Source organism: Natator depressus, chromosome 8 (genome assembly GCF_965152275.1).
Source record: "Natator depressus isolate rNatDep1 chromosome 8, rNatDep2.hap1, whole genome shotgun sequence".
Taxonomy (NCBI): Eukaryota; Metazoa; Chordata; order Testudines; family Cheloniidae; genus Natator; species Natator depressus.
This window is the reverse complement of record NC_134241.1, coordinates 64,683,094-64,700,438: the sequence shown is the minus strand read 5'-3', so window position 1 is coordinate 64,700,438 and position 17,345 is coordinate 64,683,094. Positions and strand designations below refer to the sequence as shown.

General features: G+C 40.0%; 1 protein-coding gene across 1 annotated transcript in view; it reads right to left on the bottom strand.

The window, feature by feature from the left end:
- Positions 1-17,345, bottom strand: part of NR5A2 (nuclear receptor subfamily 5 group A member 2) — a 99,213-nt gene that overhangs the window by 44,283 nt on the left and 37,585 nt on the right. The window contains exon 5 of the mRNA XM_074962206.1: positions 324-443. Coding sequence (XP_074818307.1) covers positions 324-443 — 120 coding nt within the window. The remainder of the gene's footprint in view (positions 1-323; positions 444-17,345) is intronic.

Below are 17,345 nucleotides of genomic sequence, written 5' to 3'. Positions count from 1 at the left end.
CTCAGGTCTAAACCCTAGTTTTTGTCAGAAACCATCTTAGCCCTAGGAAATAAAACTTCTTGAGACACACTTCAGGTCTACTCTCTTTCAATCATAGTGGTATACAAGTAGATTGGAAAAGCAAAGTGCTTATAATTATATCTGCTTTTATAAGTTTAACTGTAATCATTGGACTAGGAACAGAGTACACAAGTCATTTTATGTACATTATTTGTAGCCAATCTCTCTATTTCAGAACTCAAGTGCTTCTGACCTAGTTAAGCTCCTGCTATTTTGAAGATGATTAATAAAAAAACAACACCTCTTGGAGTCTGAACACTCACTTGTTGCCCAGTAACCAGAAGGATAGAGCCTTCTTTCCCATGTACCACTTGCCGGAAAATGTGATCTAGAATTAAGAGTTCACTCCAGCAATTCTGAAGCAGCTTCATTTGGTCATCAACCTGTAAAACAAACAGAAAAATTGATAGTATTACTTTGGTAATAACTTTTACAAAACTCATACTGCACAGATTGCTGAAGGAAAAGAAGGTAGCATACCACCCCTTTTAGTTGTCTAGTTAAGTTTCAGATATTCAGATTAAATGTTTTGAGAACTGAAGTGATGTCAATAATTATTGGTGTCAGAACACTGATATTGCAGCTAATAGGCCTTTGTCATTAGATGGCACAATCTATGGTTAAGTAGAATATTTACAATTGATTAACTGCTAGAATAAGGTGATCCATGAGCATAATAACCAAATTATACCGGACACCTGGTGAAATACCCACTGACCACGAGGAGCAATTAATTTTATTTTTCCACCTATTAGGTGCTTTTCTCAGGAGATCAGCATTCTTTTCCTTTCTCAACCACTAGCCTGCTGCGTGACCTCATGCCTCAATTTCCCTATCTGCAAAATATCTCACTTTCCTTTAGACTGCTTTGAGATCTATGAGTGAAAAGCTCTGGAGAAGAGCTGAATATTATTATATGCCTATTATGCTATTATGGCGATGTTCTTTTAAACTGCAACTTTCACCATGGATTAATATAAATTGAATAACTGAGCATGACACACACTTTAAAAGAAGTAATTAAAGAATTTTAGGCCTTCTGAAAAAAAAACCCCAGCTTTGGGGAGTGGATCTTATTTGACTCACAGAACAGGCATAGAAAAGACAATGCTAGTGCGAGCATCTCCATGCTCCCTGCCACTGAGCCTCACTCTTTAGAAGTACTGGAGAATCAGCAGAAAAGTATCAAAAACCCAGTTGCCTTGACAAGCCCAGGTCCAGGATTAATCCCGTGACAAGGAGCAGGCTGAGGAAGAAGTAAATACTGCCTCCATCAGTGGTGGTGTTACACTGAAAAAGGAAGGATGCTTCCTCTCCACGGTTTACTTCTGGAAACAAAATGGAGCAGGGTGGCTCCAGGCAGGAGAAGAAAATGTATGTACAAGCAGTAGTCAGAGAATTTGTACAGTAGTAAGAGCTGTATCACTGACTGCATCTGGTAATAGCAGAAGCATATCTGACACTAGTCCTGATTCTGACCACCCAGAATATTGTCCAGGCATTGAAACATAGCAATTATAATCTGAGTCGGAGACAGACTGGAAGAGGCTGAGATTAAAGGAGTCTGTCTTCTCCCAAAAGGGAGGAGAAGAAAAAACATGCAAAATAAAGGGTAAATTTCCTGTGAGTAGTACACCTTCCTGAATACAGAGAGTAAACAGTGCCAGAATGAACCTAGAGGATTCATGGTGCTACTGTATACTGAAACCAAGATTTTCAAAATGCATTCCTAAATTTAGGTTCCTAACTGATTTAGGCAACTTAATCCAAACGTGCTGAACATTTGAAATCAATGGCTGTTGCTATGTGCTCAGCACTTTTGAAATTCAGGCTATGGATTTAGGAGCACTCATTTTTTAAAAACTTAGTCTGAATAAATAGGCGTGACACAAACTAAACCAATGCTATGGCATTAGGTAGTGGGACCAGTGAAAAATAATCTTTTTGAGAGAAAAATGCAGGTAAAGTGCACAATGTCAATGTTTTTCTTACAGAAAATGGCCCAGATGACATAGATGATACAACATGAACAGCCAGAGACGTGCAGTTTTAATAAGACTGTATAATAGTCATAGATGAAGCTTCAAAAAAATGAGTGATCATTTCTTATTGCCACATTGTTAATCTTATTTCTATACTTAGAACATATTGAGAAACATATTGTAAAACATCTAGAGAAAAATGGAACCATATTTAATATCTTTATTAATGCTCAAAAACTGGGGGCATAATATTGCACAGTACTGAAATTTGAATAATACAAAAGGCTTGCTCCAACTATCATTAAAATTAAGGGAAAACAGCATTTGCTAGAAGTGGATTGCCAGAATGAGTGATAATAGCGAATAGCAAATTAGAGAGAAAACTTTAAAATATGATATGGCTGCAAAGAAGTGGTTTGCAGTATGAGGCTGCAAACAGGTGGCTTGCAGTACAATGTCTATATGTGCAATGCAGTTTGGGTTGGTTATGTAAAGAGGCACCGTGTTGCAGACAAGGATGGTCCCAGCAACTGTATTTCTCAGTGAAAATGTGTGTGACTGCAATTGGAATATTGTTTTTAGTTTTGGACTTTCTTTTCCTGGCCAAAAAGAAAAAAAAAATTGCAGGGGACTCAGATAAAAGCAGCACAATTGTTAGGGGGTGGAGAGTCTGACTTTTAAGGAATGATTAGAGGCATGACCCTACAGTCTCATTACAAGTAGTAGTCCTACTGACACCACGTGAAGTTTTGCTTGCTTAGGATACTGCATGATTATGCCCTAAAAAAATACATATTTGTACAGTAGCTTTGCTGGGCAACAGTTAAATGGGAAGCATGATAAGATTCAACAAATATTTAAAGGCTGTAAACACCACTGATGGATAGGAACTGAGGATAATTAAAATATTTATAATTCAGAGAAATAAAACAAAATTACAGATGGGAAAATTTAAGCTGAATATTTACCTAAAACAATTTCTGAGAGACAGACCTATTAGGCTGCAAAACAGCCTCCCAAAGGAAGCGGTGGACACTGCACAATTTGATACATTTAAAACTAGACTGGACAAAGCACTAGAAAAATGTATTTCAGGGAACAATCCTGCATAACTGGAGAGCTGGAATAGGTGATGTAATAGGTCTTTTCAATTTTTAACTTCTAGGACTCAATGAACTTTTTATCAGTTGCAGCCTTTCAGACTTAGGCTACAGCCAACAGGGTGGTACTAATTGTATGGTTTGCTTAGCCTAAGAAACTGAAAGCTTTTATTATAAGCTGGGCTAGTAGTGCCGCCTATTATTAAGGCTGCCTGACACCTCCCATTATAAGTTCCTGTTTTCAGTTGCTTATAATTTTGTGAAACTTTATCCATTTGGGCTGAAATTTTCCATGGTGGTTGTCTGCCTCAGCCTAAATTGTTGTGAAAAGTTTCAGCCAAAACAGTTCAACCACTTTCCAAGAAAGAAACGCGGGAAAAGTGCTTCGTTCTTCCCCTGTTAAAAAAAATCCTGGTGACCTTTTCATTGAGAACCTCTAGCTCTCCCAGGCTTTGGAGCAGGGACTTTGGACTTTGTATGAGGGATGTATCTTTTTCCAGCCCCGTGAAAATCTGCCCAAATTTGGTCAAGTTAGAAGCCTTTGAAAAATTGCAGTTCACATATGCTCAGTACAGACCTTTCAGATTTTTAGCAGCTAAATTTCCTGAAGATTCTATCTGTTCTGGCATGTTCCAGCCTAGTGCTGAGCAGGGCTTCTGCTGCAATTGCAGTGCTGTCAACCAATACCTGTAAAACTCACTCTCATCTCCTGCTATCCTCCTCACACAGGATGACAGCCTACTACTGTTATCAGTTACTCCATTAGTTTAAGTGGTAGAGATATGTGGTAGAGATTCCAGCCCTGCTGATGACCTATATAGGTATCAATTTGATGCCACATGATGGAATTTTGTGGGTTTTTTAAAAACCTAAGAAATTACACACAACATCTACAATAAAAGAATATTATTAAAATTGCAAAGTCAACCACTCAGAAGTTAGGTAACGCCAGAAGTCAGGTTACCTGTGCAACCTTAATTTGGCCTTGTTGTGCACATGCATTATGATACGGCTTTTAACTGCATAATCACATACTATTTTTTCCACAGAACCCTGTCTCATTCAGTGTGCAAGATGGACCTGCTTTGGGGATGAGTGAGGGTTTTGTAGTGAAGAAATTGCTGACTGTAGGATACCTGTTTCTACCTTGCAGAATTTGGAAGGTACATACTATTTGTAATACTGGGGCCGGCGGGTCTAGGCCTGCTCATAACTAAAGGCCCACCTCCTCAATTAAAGGGGGGAGACGCTAAGTCCAGGTTACAATTGATTGTTGGGGACAACAAAGGAGAAAACAGGAATGGGAGTGAGGTTAAAGGTTGAATATTAGGAACCAGAAGGGGACACTGGGCAGAGAGCCCCGAACAGTACCCTCTGCTTCCCAAAGGAGCTCAGGAGTCAGTGGACACTGCCCAGAGGAACTCTGCCTGGAGATGTGGCAGATAAGGGACTGGAAATAGGCTCCACAGTTGCAGAACACCCCTACCCTATCCAGCTTTCTCCTCCTGGTATGACTGATGGCCATCTTGGCCAATGCCAGAAGGAGGTTGATGAGGAGGTCTCGTGACGCAGGGTGGTGGATGGGGTGCGAGGATCAGGAGATGTGGGGAGAAGTGCAGAGAGAACCTCAGTAAGAGGTTCTGGAGGAGCTGGAAGAAGGGCTGCAACCTGACACATTATGTAGATTTGTACCAGGGTCTCCCTCTCACCACAAAGGGGACAAATGTTGGAGGACTTTGGGAGCTGTGCCATGTATATACCCATGCTCACAGGTCCATGGAGGAGCTGTCAACTAATATCCCCAATGGACCGTATATTGGCAGGTATGTAGTGAATGAGGTGGGAGATTGTGGGAAGAGAAGAGATGGTCTCACGGTTAAGGCAAATGAATGTTACCCTAGAAATTTGGAGTCTATCCCTGCCTCTGTTACAGAGTTCTTATGTGATGCTAGCCAAGTCACTTGAACCAGACTTTTTACAGTTGTTTAGTAATAGTGTATTCCTCATTATCTGTGTGCCTGAATTGAGATTCTGGGGTCTCATTTGTAGAAGTGCTGAGTATTCATAGCTGCAGATGCAGTCAGTGGGAGCTGTGCTTTGAACACATAAAGTGCTATATTATGGTAAGTACTCTAAAAAACCAGGTCCTAGGTGTCTCAACGTGTGCACCAAAATTAGTGGATATTTTTGACCTTAATCTCTCTGTGCCTCAGTCCCACATCTGTAAAATGTTCCTTCATCTCACAGGCATGTTGTGAAAGTAAATTCTTTAATATTTGTGAAGTACTCAGATACTATAGTGGTGACCACCACAGGAAACACCACAAGGAAATTAATACTTCTGTCTTCAGAGAAGACTTTGAATAAATGTACAATAAATAAGGCCTGGGGCCACATATTGAACAACATGTAGAAAAAATATTGAATAGTTTCTTGTTCAGTAGCACCATCCATTCTGTGCACTGCACAAGGCAGTGGTCCTGTGGAAAAAATAGTATGAGATCAGGTAATTAAAGACTGTGTCATGATTCATACGCACAAGGGGGACAAACTAGGGTTGCACAGACCACCTTTATTCTGGCATTCCCTAACTTCTGAGTGCTTGACTTAGCAAAAATGTTCTTCTAACGTGTTTTTATGTGAATAATTTTAAATGGGTTAAAAACCCCCTTGCTGTATTTATTATAATCACAGTATGCAAACCAAGTTAATATATGTACGTTTAAATATCAGCTACAATTCACATATCCATTGGCAACAGAGACGGAGGAGAGAAAGAGGAGTAGACTTAGTAGATGGATATATTACTGATCAAAGTGAAGCTGGAGCTATCACAAACTCAGCCTTGCTCTGTCCCGATGTTGTGTGTGGCCATGATAACTCATTTCTGTTCAGATCACAGAGCAAGGCTGAGTGTGTATTAAAAATGTTTCTTTTCCTCTGCCCACAACATGTATTTGACACCCCTTGCCATTTCAACCAAGCAACATGTTAGCTGGAGAGAGGATTGTAAATTACAACATTCATACACACCCTGAAAAGACTGTGGGTATGTCTACGCAGCAACCCACCCTCCGCCCTCAGCAGCAGTGAGTCTCAGAGCCTGGGACAATTGATTTGGGCTTATGGAGCTCATGCTATGGAGATAAAAATAGTGCCTGGGATCCAGCCCAAGTCTGAACGTCTACGTGGCTATTTTTAGCCCCACAGCTCAGGTCCCATGAGCTTGAGCCAATTGATTTGGGCCGTGAGATTCGGTGCCGTGGGTGGTTTTTTTGCTGTGTAGATGTACCCTATGGGCCAGATTTTAAGTAAATGGAATTACTTGGAATTTACAATAGCATAACTGTATTCAGAATCTGCCACTATCATTTGAATACCTGAAACTCTGCTTTGTGGTCATTTTGCTGTAGTCTACACTGCACAACAAGGATTATAAAACCATTTAAACCATGCTCTACATATAATAACCTCCAACATAAATGGCAATTTGCACATTACTGTGTCTCTAACTCTGTTTACCGCATAATAAAACAAGCTTTGAAACAAAGTTTAATCATACAGTCTTCATGAGTAACAACTCATACCTGGAAAAGAGGCCAAAATACGTGACTCCATTCATGCAACTGCTCATAGAATATATTTTAAAAAAATCTACCTCAGCTACAGGCAGCAACTTTTGTGAACAAACCACACTTCGCATTTCTGGTTTTAGAAGGATCCAACAGCAGCTAACATTATCAAAGCTCACCTCCCAAGTTTTTATCATCTCATTACAAAATCAGTGCTGGGAGAGCGCTGGGAGATGACAAATTCACACCCCCCCCCCCGCCCATGTTTTCACATAATCTGCTCCTGCTGTTGTACAAGATTCATAAAACTAGCAACAGTGAACATCTGCCAGTGGCTCACAAACTTTGCACCTATTTTAATTTAATGAGCAAGAGCCCATAAAAGTAGTAGGGAAAAGCAAAATACACATGCACAAATTAGTGCGTTCTTGAGAGAACTTAACTGATGCATCTCTTTTGACACAGAATCATAGAATCATAGAATATCAGGGTTGGAAGGGACCTCAGGAGGTCATCTAGTCCAATCCCCTGCTCAAAGCAGGACCAATCCCCAACTAAATCTTCCCAGCCAGGGCTTTGTCAAGCCTGACCTTAAAAACCTCAAAGGAAGGAGATTCCACCACCTCCCTAGGTAACGCATTCCAGTGTTTCACCACCCTTCTAGTGAAAAAGTTTTTCCTAATATTCAACCTAAATCTCCCCCACTGCAACTTGAGACCATTACTCCTTGTTCTGTCATCTGCTACCACTGAGAACAGCCTGGATCCATCGTCTTTGGAACTCCCTTTCAGGTAGTTGAACGCAGCTATCAAAACCCCCCTCATTCTTCTCTTCCGCAGACTAAACAATTCCTCAGTTCCCTCAGTTTCTCCTCATAAGCCATGTGTTCCAGTCCCCTAATCGTTTTTGTTGCCCTCCGCTGGACGCTTTCCAGTTTTTCCAGATCCTTCTTGTAGTGTGGGGCCCAAAACTGGACAAGTACTCCAGATGAGGCCTCACCAATGTCGAACAGAGGGGAGCGATCACATCCCTCGATCTGCTGGCAGTGCCCCTACTTATACAGCCCAAAATGCCATTAGCCGCCTTGGCAACAAGGGCACACTGTTGTCTCATATCCAGCTTCTCATCCACTGTAACCCCTAGGTCCTTTTCTGCAGAACTGCTGCCTAGCCATTCGGTCCCTAGTCTGTAGCAGTGCATGGGATTCTTGCATCTATCAGAGAGGCTGGTAGAGCAGTAGAATGCTATACAGTTTGCATTAGAAGGACACAGAGATGAATTTAAAGGTGGTGGTGTTCTACTACATCTTACGGGATGTGATCGTTTATGGAATATTCTTGTAAGCTTTTGTAAACTGGGAAGAGCCACATAAGATATTGGTGTTAGTGAAGTATAAGTGAAATAAACTTAGCCCCACAGTCCACCACTGGAAAAAAACATGGTAAGACAAGATGATTGATTGATCAATGATGTGTATAAAGCCTATAAACGAATTAACGAGGTGCTGGTATATAAAGATTTTTTAAAAATTGCACAGCTAAACTGCAAGGACCTCACTACCTCCATGGATATGTTAATAGCCAAGTTACATGTACATACACCATAACCAAAATCAACCCCGGGCTAAAGTAAGTAAGTGTCACTAGCATTGTTTCCTGATGGCTACTCGTCTCATATTCTGGTGGCCCAATAAGTGGAATGGATTCCCAAGATGAGGGAAGCCTTCTGCTGAAAAAGCCATACTGCTCATCCTGCCAACTTTAATCCTATGAACCAACAGTAAGATCATGCCAGCAAATGTTAACAGGGTCAGTGGGCTGAAAGGTAAGAGGTTGTCTCTTGGTTAACTGGGTCCCAGACTGTTCAGGACTTTATATATTATCAACATCATGTTGAATCACACTAAGAAGTGTACTGGAAACCAGTGCATAGACTTTCACTATTAGATGAGAGGAGAGAAGGCATACAGAAGAAGGTAGAAGTAAGGTAAAACCTTGAAAGCAAGGATGATAAACCTGGACTTGATGTAGACTTGAAGGATTCAAGTGTAAGGGTGTGTGTGATGTAATTGGACTGATGAGTGAGCAAGATGATCTGGCCATAGAGGAGGTTACACATAATTAGACTGAGAGGTGGCCAAAGCACGGACCTGTGCAGTGTCTTCTCTCCTTGACTTGGAAGTGGACACACACAGGTTGGGGAAGAGACTAGAATGGAGACTGGAGCATCATCCTTCTAACAGTGCAAGTTTATGCATTGGTTTAGAATCATAGAATATCAGGGTTGGAACGGACCTCAGGAGGTCATCTAGTCCAACTCCCTGCTCAAAGCAGGACCAACTCCAACTAAATCATCCCAGCCAGGGCTTTGTCAAGCATGACTTAAAAACCTCTAAGGAAGGAGATTTCACCACGTCCCTAGGTAACCCATTCCAGTGCTTCACCACCTTCCTAGTGAAAAAGTTTTTCCTAATATCCAATCTAAACCTCCCCCACTGCAACTTGAGACCATTACTCCTTGTTCTGTCATTACTCCTTGTTTAGGTGGGGGAGGAAAAGAGAGCCAGCTACCCTCTGACTCCGGCTTAGAGTTAAGGGGAAGAGAGAATACCCTCGTGTAGTCCTTGGCATCTACCTTCTGGTGAGTGGGTGCCTGGGAATGAAGCATGGCAACAGGAGTTCAAAGGGAGTAAAGAGATCTAGGATTTAAAGCTCCAATAAATTCAGCTCAACCCCTGTCCATGTGATGTCCTTGGAAGCCAGTTTAGAAGGGGAGACTGAGAGTGAGAGAACTGGGAACTAGATGTAAGCTTGTGTCTCATGCTGCTTGGACTATTTGTATCATCTCCTTCTGTAAGTAGAGAGAAATGCATAGTTGTCACAAACACCCAGCAGAAAACATCCATAATGTTGCCTATCAGTTGCTTTTCCAGTGGGAGTCTCTGCATTTAATAACCAAATATCAGCCTTATGAGGAAAGTGCCTGGCATGTAAAATACTGAACAAAAAACATGGCCAGCTTAATGGTGGGCTATGGTTGACTATTGATTTGCACATGGAGCTTCCACTGATGGGTGTTCTGCATAGGGTTACCAGATAGCAACTGTGAAAAAAACGGGATGGGGGTGCGGAGTAATAGGGGCCTATATAAGAAAAAGTCCCAAAAAACGGGACTGTCCCTTTAAAAACGGAACATCTGGTCACCCTAGTTCTGCATGCTGGCTGATGGCAGGATACAAACCTGTATTTGCTGATGAGGATTTAAGAGTTTTTCATTTCAGAACTGGCTCAGAATGTGTCCAGTAAAATTAAGATTGTTGTTAATTACCCAAATGCAAGTATGAAGATAGGACTCTTTGCTTCTATGCCTGAGTTCCTCCACTGACTCACTGTGGAACCTTGGGCAAATTACTTATGACTCAAAGTTATTTTTAAAGAAAAGTTTGGCGCTCTTTATGAGATAACTATGATTAGAAAACAGCTATGCGTGAGAAATATATTAAATATATACTCATTTTGGCTGATTTCTCTTACACAGTATAAAGCACATAAAAGGATCCAGTATAGGATATTTTTGTGTGTGAGGTAAACACATTTGTCAAAAATGCAACATCTGATTCTGAGTATTGTGGCATCACAGTACCTCCAGGATCAGATCTATCTGAGGAGTCCTGCCTAATTTGGACCCAATCCTTTCCCAAAGAAATCAACAGAAATTTGTCATTGACTTCAGTAGAGCAGGAGCAGGTCCTTGCTGACACTGCAATACAGAACACATGCTTATCAAGTCTAGTTAAAGGAAGGACTTATCTCAAAAATGTTGGCTACTCATCGTAAAAACGATCTATGCTGGTGTTATAGATGAGGGAGGCTAGTGCAATACAACGGCAGTATTGTTGGACAGTGTATACTTCCCACAGCACAGAATGTTAATCATTAGAAACTTTTGTTTTCTTTGAAGAAGAACGCTGAAACTGGCAAACAGTAAAATGAAGAAAAATGTGTATGTTTTGCTGAAATTTCCTATAACCTTATCAAAGCCATACTGTATCCTTCTTTTTTAGAATAGCGCTTCACAATACTTATCGTATTGTAATCAACAACTCCAGCTCTATTTCTGTTTTCCTCTTGAAGAAGTGTTTTCCAACTGGAACTTGATGAATTACCTTTATGAGTTTTCAGGGATTACACATTTTTGTGCACTGCGTAAAGGTATATATTTTACTTACTATTGTTGCAGTTTTTTCGAAAGAACGCAACCTGCATTCCAGTTTTACAGCTCCTTTTTTGAGGATCCTATTTCATGCAAACATAAGTTGCTTTTTAAGTTGCTGCAACTGCCAATATATTTTTGTGATCTATTGCTAGTAAAAATTCAGGAGGGTATCTAATTACTGAAATTAAAATCTAAAACTGACATGATAAAAAAGTTGTAAGTGTTGGCTTTGGTTGAATTGGTTTTACTTATGTTTCTCAAAGCCAAGAAGTAACTTGAAGCATTCACATCAAAATGTTGCTTTTTAATTCCTAGGCAATTGAATAGCCATTTCCCAGTGAATCTGAAGTGATTAAACATCTGTCTGAACTGTTCAGCCTGAAGCACAGAAATTCAAGGGATGCTGGAACTTTCTTTCAAGCATGGTTTGGAGATCACTCAAAAGACATTGCAGGTCTATAGCTAAAGCAGTTATTACATTTTCTTATGCTATGGTGAAGCAAATCCCCCCATATCAAAGTTTTATATGACAAGTGCACTTGAAGGGCCAATTTCTGCCCTGGAATGCAAGTGTAGCTCACAAATTGTTACATAGGTGGGGAGGGGTTTGGTAGATCTTGATATGTCGCTAGTAACAATGAAAAATTCTTGCACACAGCATTGTCTTCTGAATGCAGGGTATAGCTGTCTATGTGGTTTTAAATGACAATGCATATAACTTGCTGAATCAGTGAACACTATTATAAAGTTTGATGATTATCTGTATGCTCAGCAATAAAGTGCTACAAAGTCCAAGAAAAAATGATTTAATATTAACTCGGATTGTTCCAGCCATCCACTTGGTACTGTAGTAGAAACCTATCTGCCAATAAAAGTGCCCCTCCTAATTAAGGGAGAGGAAATATGTTTACAAACTAGGGGACCAATTCACCATTGCCCTGCACCTGTTGTACTTGTACCAGTGCAGAGTGAGTATCAGATCCATTCTGATTTGGTAGCATTTTACGTCCACTTGGTGCTTCTGTGCACGACTCTAGCAGGTGCAGGGCAATGGTGAATCTGGCCCAGGATAGCCTTAGGTGGGCAATGGCTAGTCCAGTGTATTTCAGCGCTAATAGATATACTAGTTAACTGTACATTTTATCATGATTTGTGTATGCTGGGTGCTGCTCATTTATGGTCTGTATAGGTGGCCTTTTAAAAAGTTTTAAAGATATTTTAAACATCTGGAATATCAAGCCCTGGCTTCCCCCTTTCAGTCTGTGGAGGACTTGGAGAGTGACACCTACATTATATCTTCCCCTCAGCTAACAGTAAGGGGAACATGAGGCTAACATCTCCTCCAAAGTCACCCTTGCTCCAGGGTGATGTATGATGTCTTTTGTTTAGCAAGGCCTGAACAAGTTGAATCCACTGTGCTCCCAACCACTACCAACCTCCTGGAATGAGATGCAGGACTAAGGAATAGACTTTAGGACTAGAGCTGGGGGGGGGGGTAAGGGGGGGAATGTCAGCTGAAACGTTGCAGATTCGGCAACAGCAAAAAGTTTTGCAAATTCATGTCAGTTTTGCCAGATTATTCACATCAAAAAAATTCTGAAGTCTATTTCATTTCAACATTTTAAATGAAACTTTTTCATTTAAAATTATTTTTCTTTCAAAATTTCCTGCAGTTTTATTTAAAACATTTGAAAATGCTCAAAATAAAAATAAACATGTTTTGTTTGGGGTCAAATCAGTTTTTTGACTTTTCAATATGCTGAGAATTTAAAAAAAAATTGGGGTTGACCTGAAATGATTTTTTTTTCAGAATTCCCAGCAAACCAATTCACAGCTCTACCTAGGACTCTGACATGCAATGCAGGGCTCTTGCTGCTGACTGTTCCACTAACCATTGTCTTTTGATAATTCAAATTCCTGCCACTGTTCTGAAAAAGTACGGAAAAATGTGTACTGTATAGTCAGCTGCAACATACTGGGCTCTTGTACAGTAGCTGTGTTTTGACTTTGCATTTTATAAAGCTGCACTTGAGGATCAAATACTCACTTTAATAATCTAGGGTTGGTTTCCTCCACTTACACAGGCAGAAAGGAAGAAATTGTGTGGTAGGAGCTGCGCAAACGGAGAGCAATGGCTCTGTGGCATGCTCCCTTCTGATATGCCCATGAACACCTACACATAAGATCGCTGCAAAGTAGGGACAGGCCAACAGTCAGGCAGCGAGAGACTGCCAAGGTGTGGCAATTTCTAAACTGCATGCTTATCTCCCAAACTTGCAGAAATACCGGCATTAACAGCACCCTGTTCATGTGGCTCCCTCTTCCCGTAAGAGTACAGCACAGGGATATATGTGTAAGGACACCATACTGCCAGAACGCGCCCTGGAGAGCAGCAAATGGCAACCAGACTGCAGATCTGGCACTTCTATTCCTCATGGATGCTTAGAATCTACACGATTTGGAGATTGTACCCCCAAGGAAAAGGTAAACAAAAGCTCTCATCGTGCAGAGGAAGCCACAAATGACTTGAAAGTTAAAATGAGGTCATAGCTGTATATTTATTTGTATTATATAATCCATCAAATGCAACACTTAAAATACTAGCATGAGCTTTTCAGAAAAATAGATTTCTGTCTCTGTAATCAATGTTAGCATATATGTACATTATTCAGTATCTTGTAGCCAGCATTATTTTTGATGAATTATAAATGTGTGTTTCTTGGGTTCTTTTATTTTTTTCTTTTACCAAAAAAAAAAGTTATTTTGAGTTTCAACTGGAAATTCTGCTTACACTGCAGGGACTTTTCTGTATCAAAGTGGATACAAAGACAGGTATAGAGAAACACTATACTTTCCAGCACATATTTTATTAGGAGGCAAGAAGATGCCTTCTACAGGATCTGGCCCATAGGACCCTGCTCCTGCAAGCTTACTTCTGTGAGTAATCCTTACTCCAATAAGTGGCTCCACTGAAGTGAGTAAAGCTATGCAGAGATGAGCCCATAGTTAGTAAAATTTTGCTAAAGGTACATACTTTGCATATTAGTTTCTGGTAATGAAAGTATTCTCTTCCCTTCAGTAGATCTACTTCTATTTCCAACATGCCAAATACGAAAACACAATGGGTCTGATTCTTATCACACTTACACTAGTAGACTGGTGTAACTACATTGACTTCAGTACAAATGAAATCAGAATTAAGCCCATTGGGTTCTCTGTTGGGAATCAGAAGACAGGACAAAGCCGGGTGAATTTTAAAACACTGTTGGTGATTTTATTTAAGAACATAAGAATGGCCATACTGGGACAGACCAAAGGTCCATCTAGCCCAGTATCCTGTCTTCTGACAGTGGCCAGTGCCAGGTGTCCCAGAGGGAATGAACAGAACAGGTAATCATCAAGTGATCCATCCCCTGTTGCTCATTCACAGCTTCTGGCAAACAGAGGCTAGGGACACCATTTCTGCCCATCCTGGCTATTAGCCACTGATGGACCTATCCTCATGAATTTATCTAGTTCTTTTTTGAAACCTGTTATGGTCTTGGCCTACACAACATCCTCTGGCAAGGAGTTCCACAGGTTGACTGTGTGTTGTGTGAAGAAATACTTCCTTTTATTTGTTTTTAAATCTGCTGCCTATTAATTTCATTTCGTGACCCCTAGTTCTTGTGTTATGAGAAGTAGTAAACCACACTTCGTTATCTACTTTCTCTACACCAGTCATGATTTTATGGACCTCAATCATATCTCCCCTTAGCCATCTCTTTTCCAAGCTGAAAAGTCCCAGTCATATTTTTGAATGTATTGAATCAGCAATTATAAAATATGTTACAACAGCCTTTGATTAAAGTCCCTATTGACATCTTTGAGTCACAAGTGTTTTAGCATTATGTAAAATGATTTCTAATATTTAAAGTTCATCTCCTGCTTGGTGATTTATTGGATAGTTATTGCATCACTTTTCTCACACCTACCCCATTTTTGCAGCTGACACTTATTTCAGTAGTCTATATATAAAGTTTACCACTGTATTAGCTCTCATTTGTGAAATTTATTAGAAAACAGCAACATCAAAACCTGAGAGAAATCAATACAGCACATACAGATGCATTGCTAAGAGAAAGATTAAGGAGGACCTTCATCCTAGTGAGAATGGAATTTATTTTTTGCAATAAGAAATAGTCTATTAACAATCAACTAAATATAAGATGGAGAACATATTTATTTCTTGTGCAACAGAGACATGCTAATTTCAGAAAGAACCTCTGTCATCATAATGGACAACTAGAATAACCTCTCTATGCACGTAAGGTTCTGTACTTTCATGTGCTGCATGTCCCATAGTGCTGATTTTTGCATACGTTAAAATACACAAAATGCTTAAATTGGCTCTAATTTAAATTTTGCTATGTGTATATTCTCCTGTCTATCAAGCTCTGCATCTCTTGATTTCCATTATTGCTACTCAAGGGGGTGTGGATAATAGGAAAGAGCCAGGGAATAAGGGAAAGGAGGTGTAACCTTTCTCACTAAACAAGTGACACCTACAGTATCTTCCAAGAACTGGTTTGTACACAAGATTCTGCCAGATTCTGTTCTCAATTATACCAGTGCTATTCTACAATTACTCCACTGACTTCAACTGTAATTATAATTGTAGTACAATCTCTTTATCATGAAAGTTGAACTTACAAATGTAGAATTAAGTACAAAAAAACCTGCATTCAAAAATAAAACAATGTAAAATTTTAGAACCTACAAGTCCATGCAGTCCTACTTCTTGGTCAGCCAATCACTCAGACAAACAAGGTTGGTTTCAATTTGCAGGAGATAATGGTGCCTGCTTCTTGTTTACAATGTCACCTGAAAGTGAGAACAGATGTTCACATGGCACTGTTGTAGCTGGCATTGCAAAATATTTACGTGCCAGATGCACTAAAGATTCATATGTCCCTTCATACTTCAACCACCATTCCAGAGGACATGCTTCCATGCTGATGATGGGTTCTGCTTGATAACGATCCAAAGCAGTGCATACTGACACATGTTCATTTTCATCATCTGAGTCAGATGCCACCAGCAGAAGGTTGATTTTCTTTTTTGGTGGTTTGGGTTCTGTAGTTTCCGCATCAGAATGTTGCTCTTTTAAGACTTCTAAAAGCATGCTCCACACCTTGTCCCTCTCAGATTTTGGATGGCACTTCATATTCTTAAACCTTGGGTCAAGTGCTCACATCGGTACCTTCTTTGTGTTTTGTCAAATCTGCTGTGAAAGTGTTCTTAAAATAAACGTGCTGGGTCATCATCTGAGACTGCTATAACATGAAATATGTGCAGAATGCAGGTAAAACAGAGCAGGAGACATACAATTCTCCCCCCAAGAAGTAGTCACAACTTTAATTGACCCATTATTTTTTTAATGAACATCATCAGCATGGAAGCATGTCCTCTGGAATGGTGGCCAAAGCATGAAGGGGCATACAAATGTTTAGCATATCTGGCATGTAGATACCTTGCAATGCTGGCTACGATAGTGCCATGCAAACGCCTGTTCTCACTTTCAGGTGACAATGTAAATAAGAAGTAGGCAGCAGTATCTCCAGTCAATGTAAACAAACTTGTTTGTCTTCGCAAATGGCAGAATAAGAAGTAGGACTGAGTGGACTTGTAGGCTCTAAAGTTTTACACTGTTTTGTTTTTGAGTGCAGTTATGTAACTGAAAAAAAATCTGCATTTGTAAGTTACACTTTCATGATAAAGAGATTTCACTTCAGTACTTGTATGAGGTGAACTGAAAAATACTATTTCTTTTATCATTTTTACAGTGCATATATTTGTAATCAAAAATAATATAAAGTGAGCACTGTGCACTTTATATTCTGAGTTGTAATTGAAATCAATATTGAAAATGTAGAAAAACACCCACAAATATTTAATAAATTTCAATTGGTATTCTATTGTTATAAGTGCGATTAATCGCGATTAAATTTTTTGACTTAAGCGCATGAGTTAACTGCGATTAATTGACAGCCCTAATTAAAATGTTTTTCCAGTAAGGGACTTGGTGCTTGTTCAAGGCACAAAATGAACATGGACCTTACAACGAAGTGAGTATGGAATGCTGAAGCAGTGGTCAACTCACTCAGTTGGACACAGCCTTGTGAGAACACCTCTAAATGTTGCTCAGTGAGTTCCTAAATGCCTATATGCAAGAGCAGGTTCTTCCTTAGTCTGGGAAGAAGTTTAAGAGGCTTATTAGGTTTTCTCTGCTCACTTCTGGGTGTCAGCCAGGGGATGAGGAAAGGACCTATGTTGCCTGTGGTTCACTCCCCTTCATCCAATGAGTGCCTTGCATGCAGTAATTTGTCAATGAATTAGCCCTAACTAGATGGTTCAAGAGCTCACCCAATATTTAT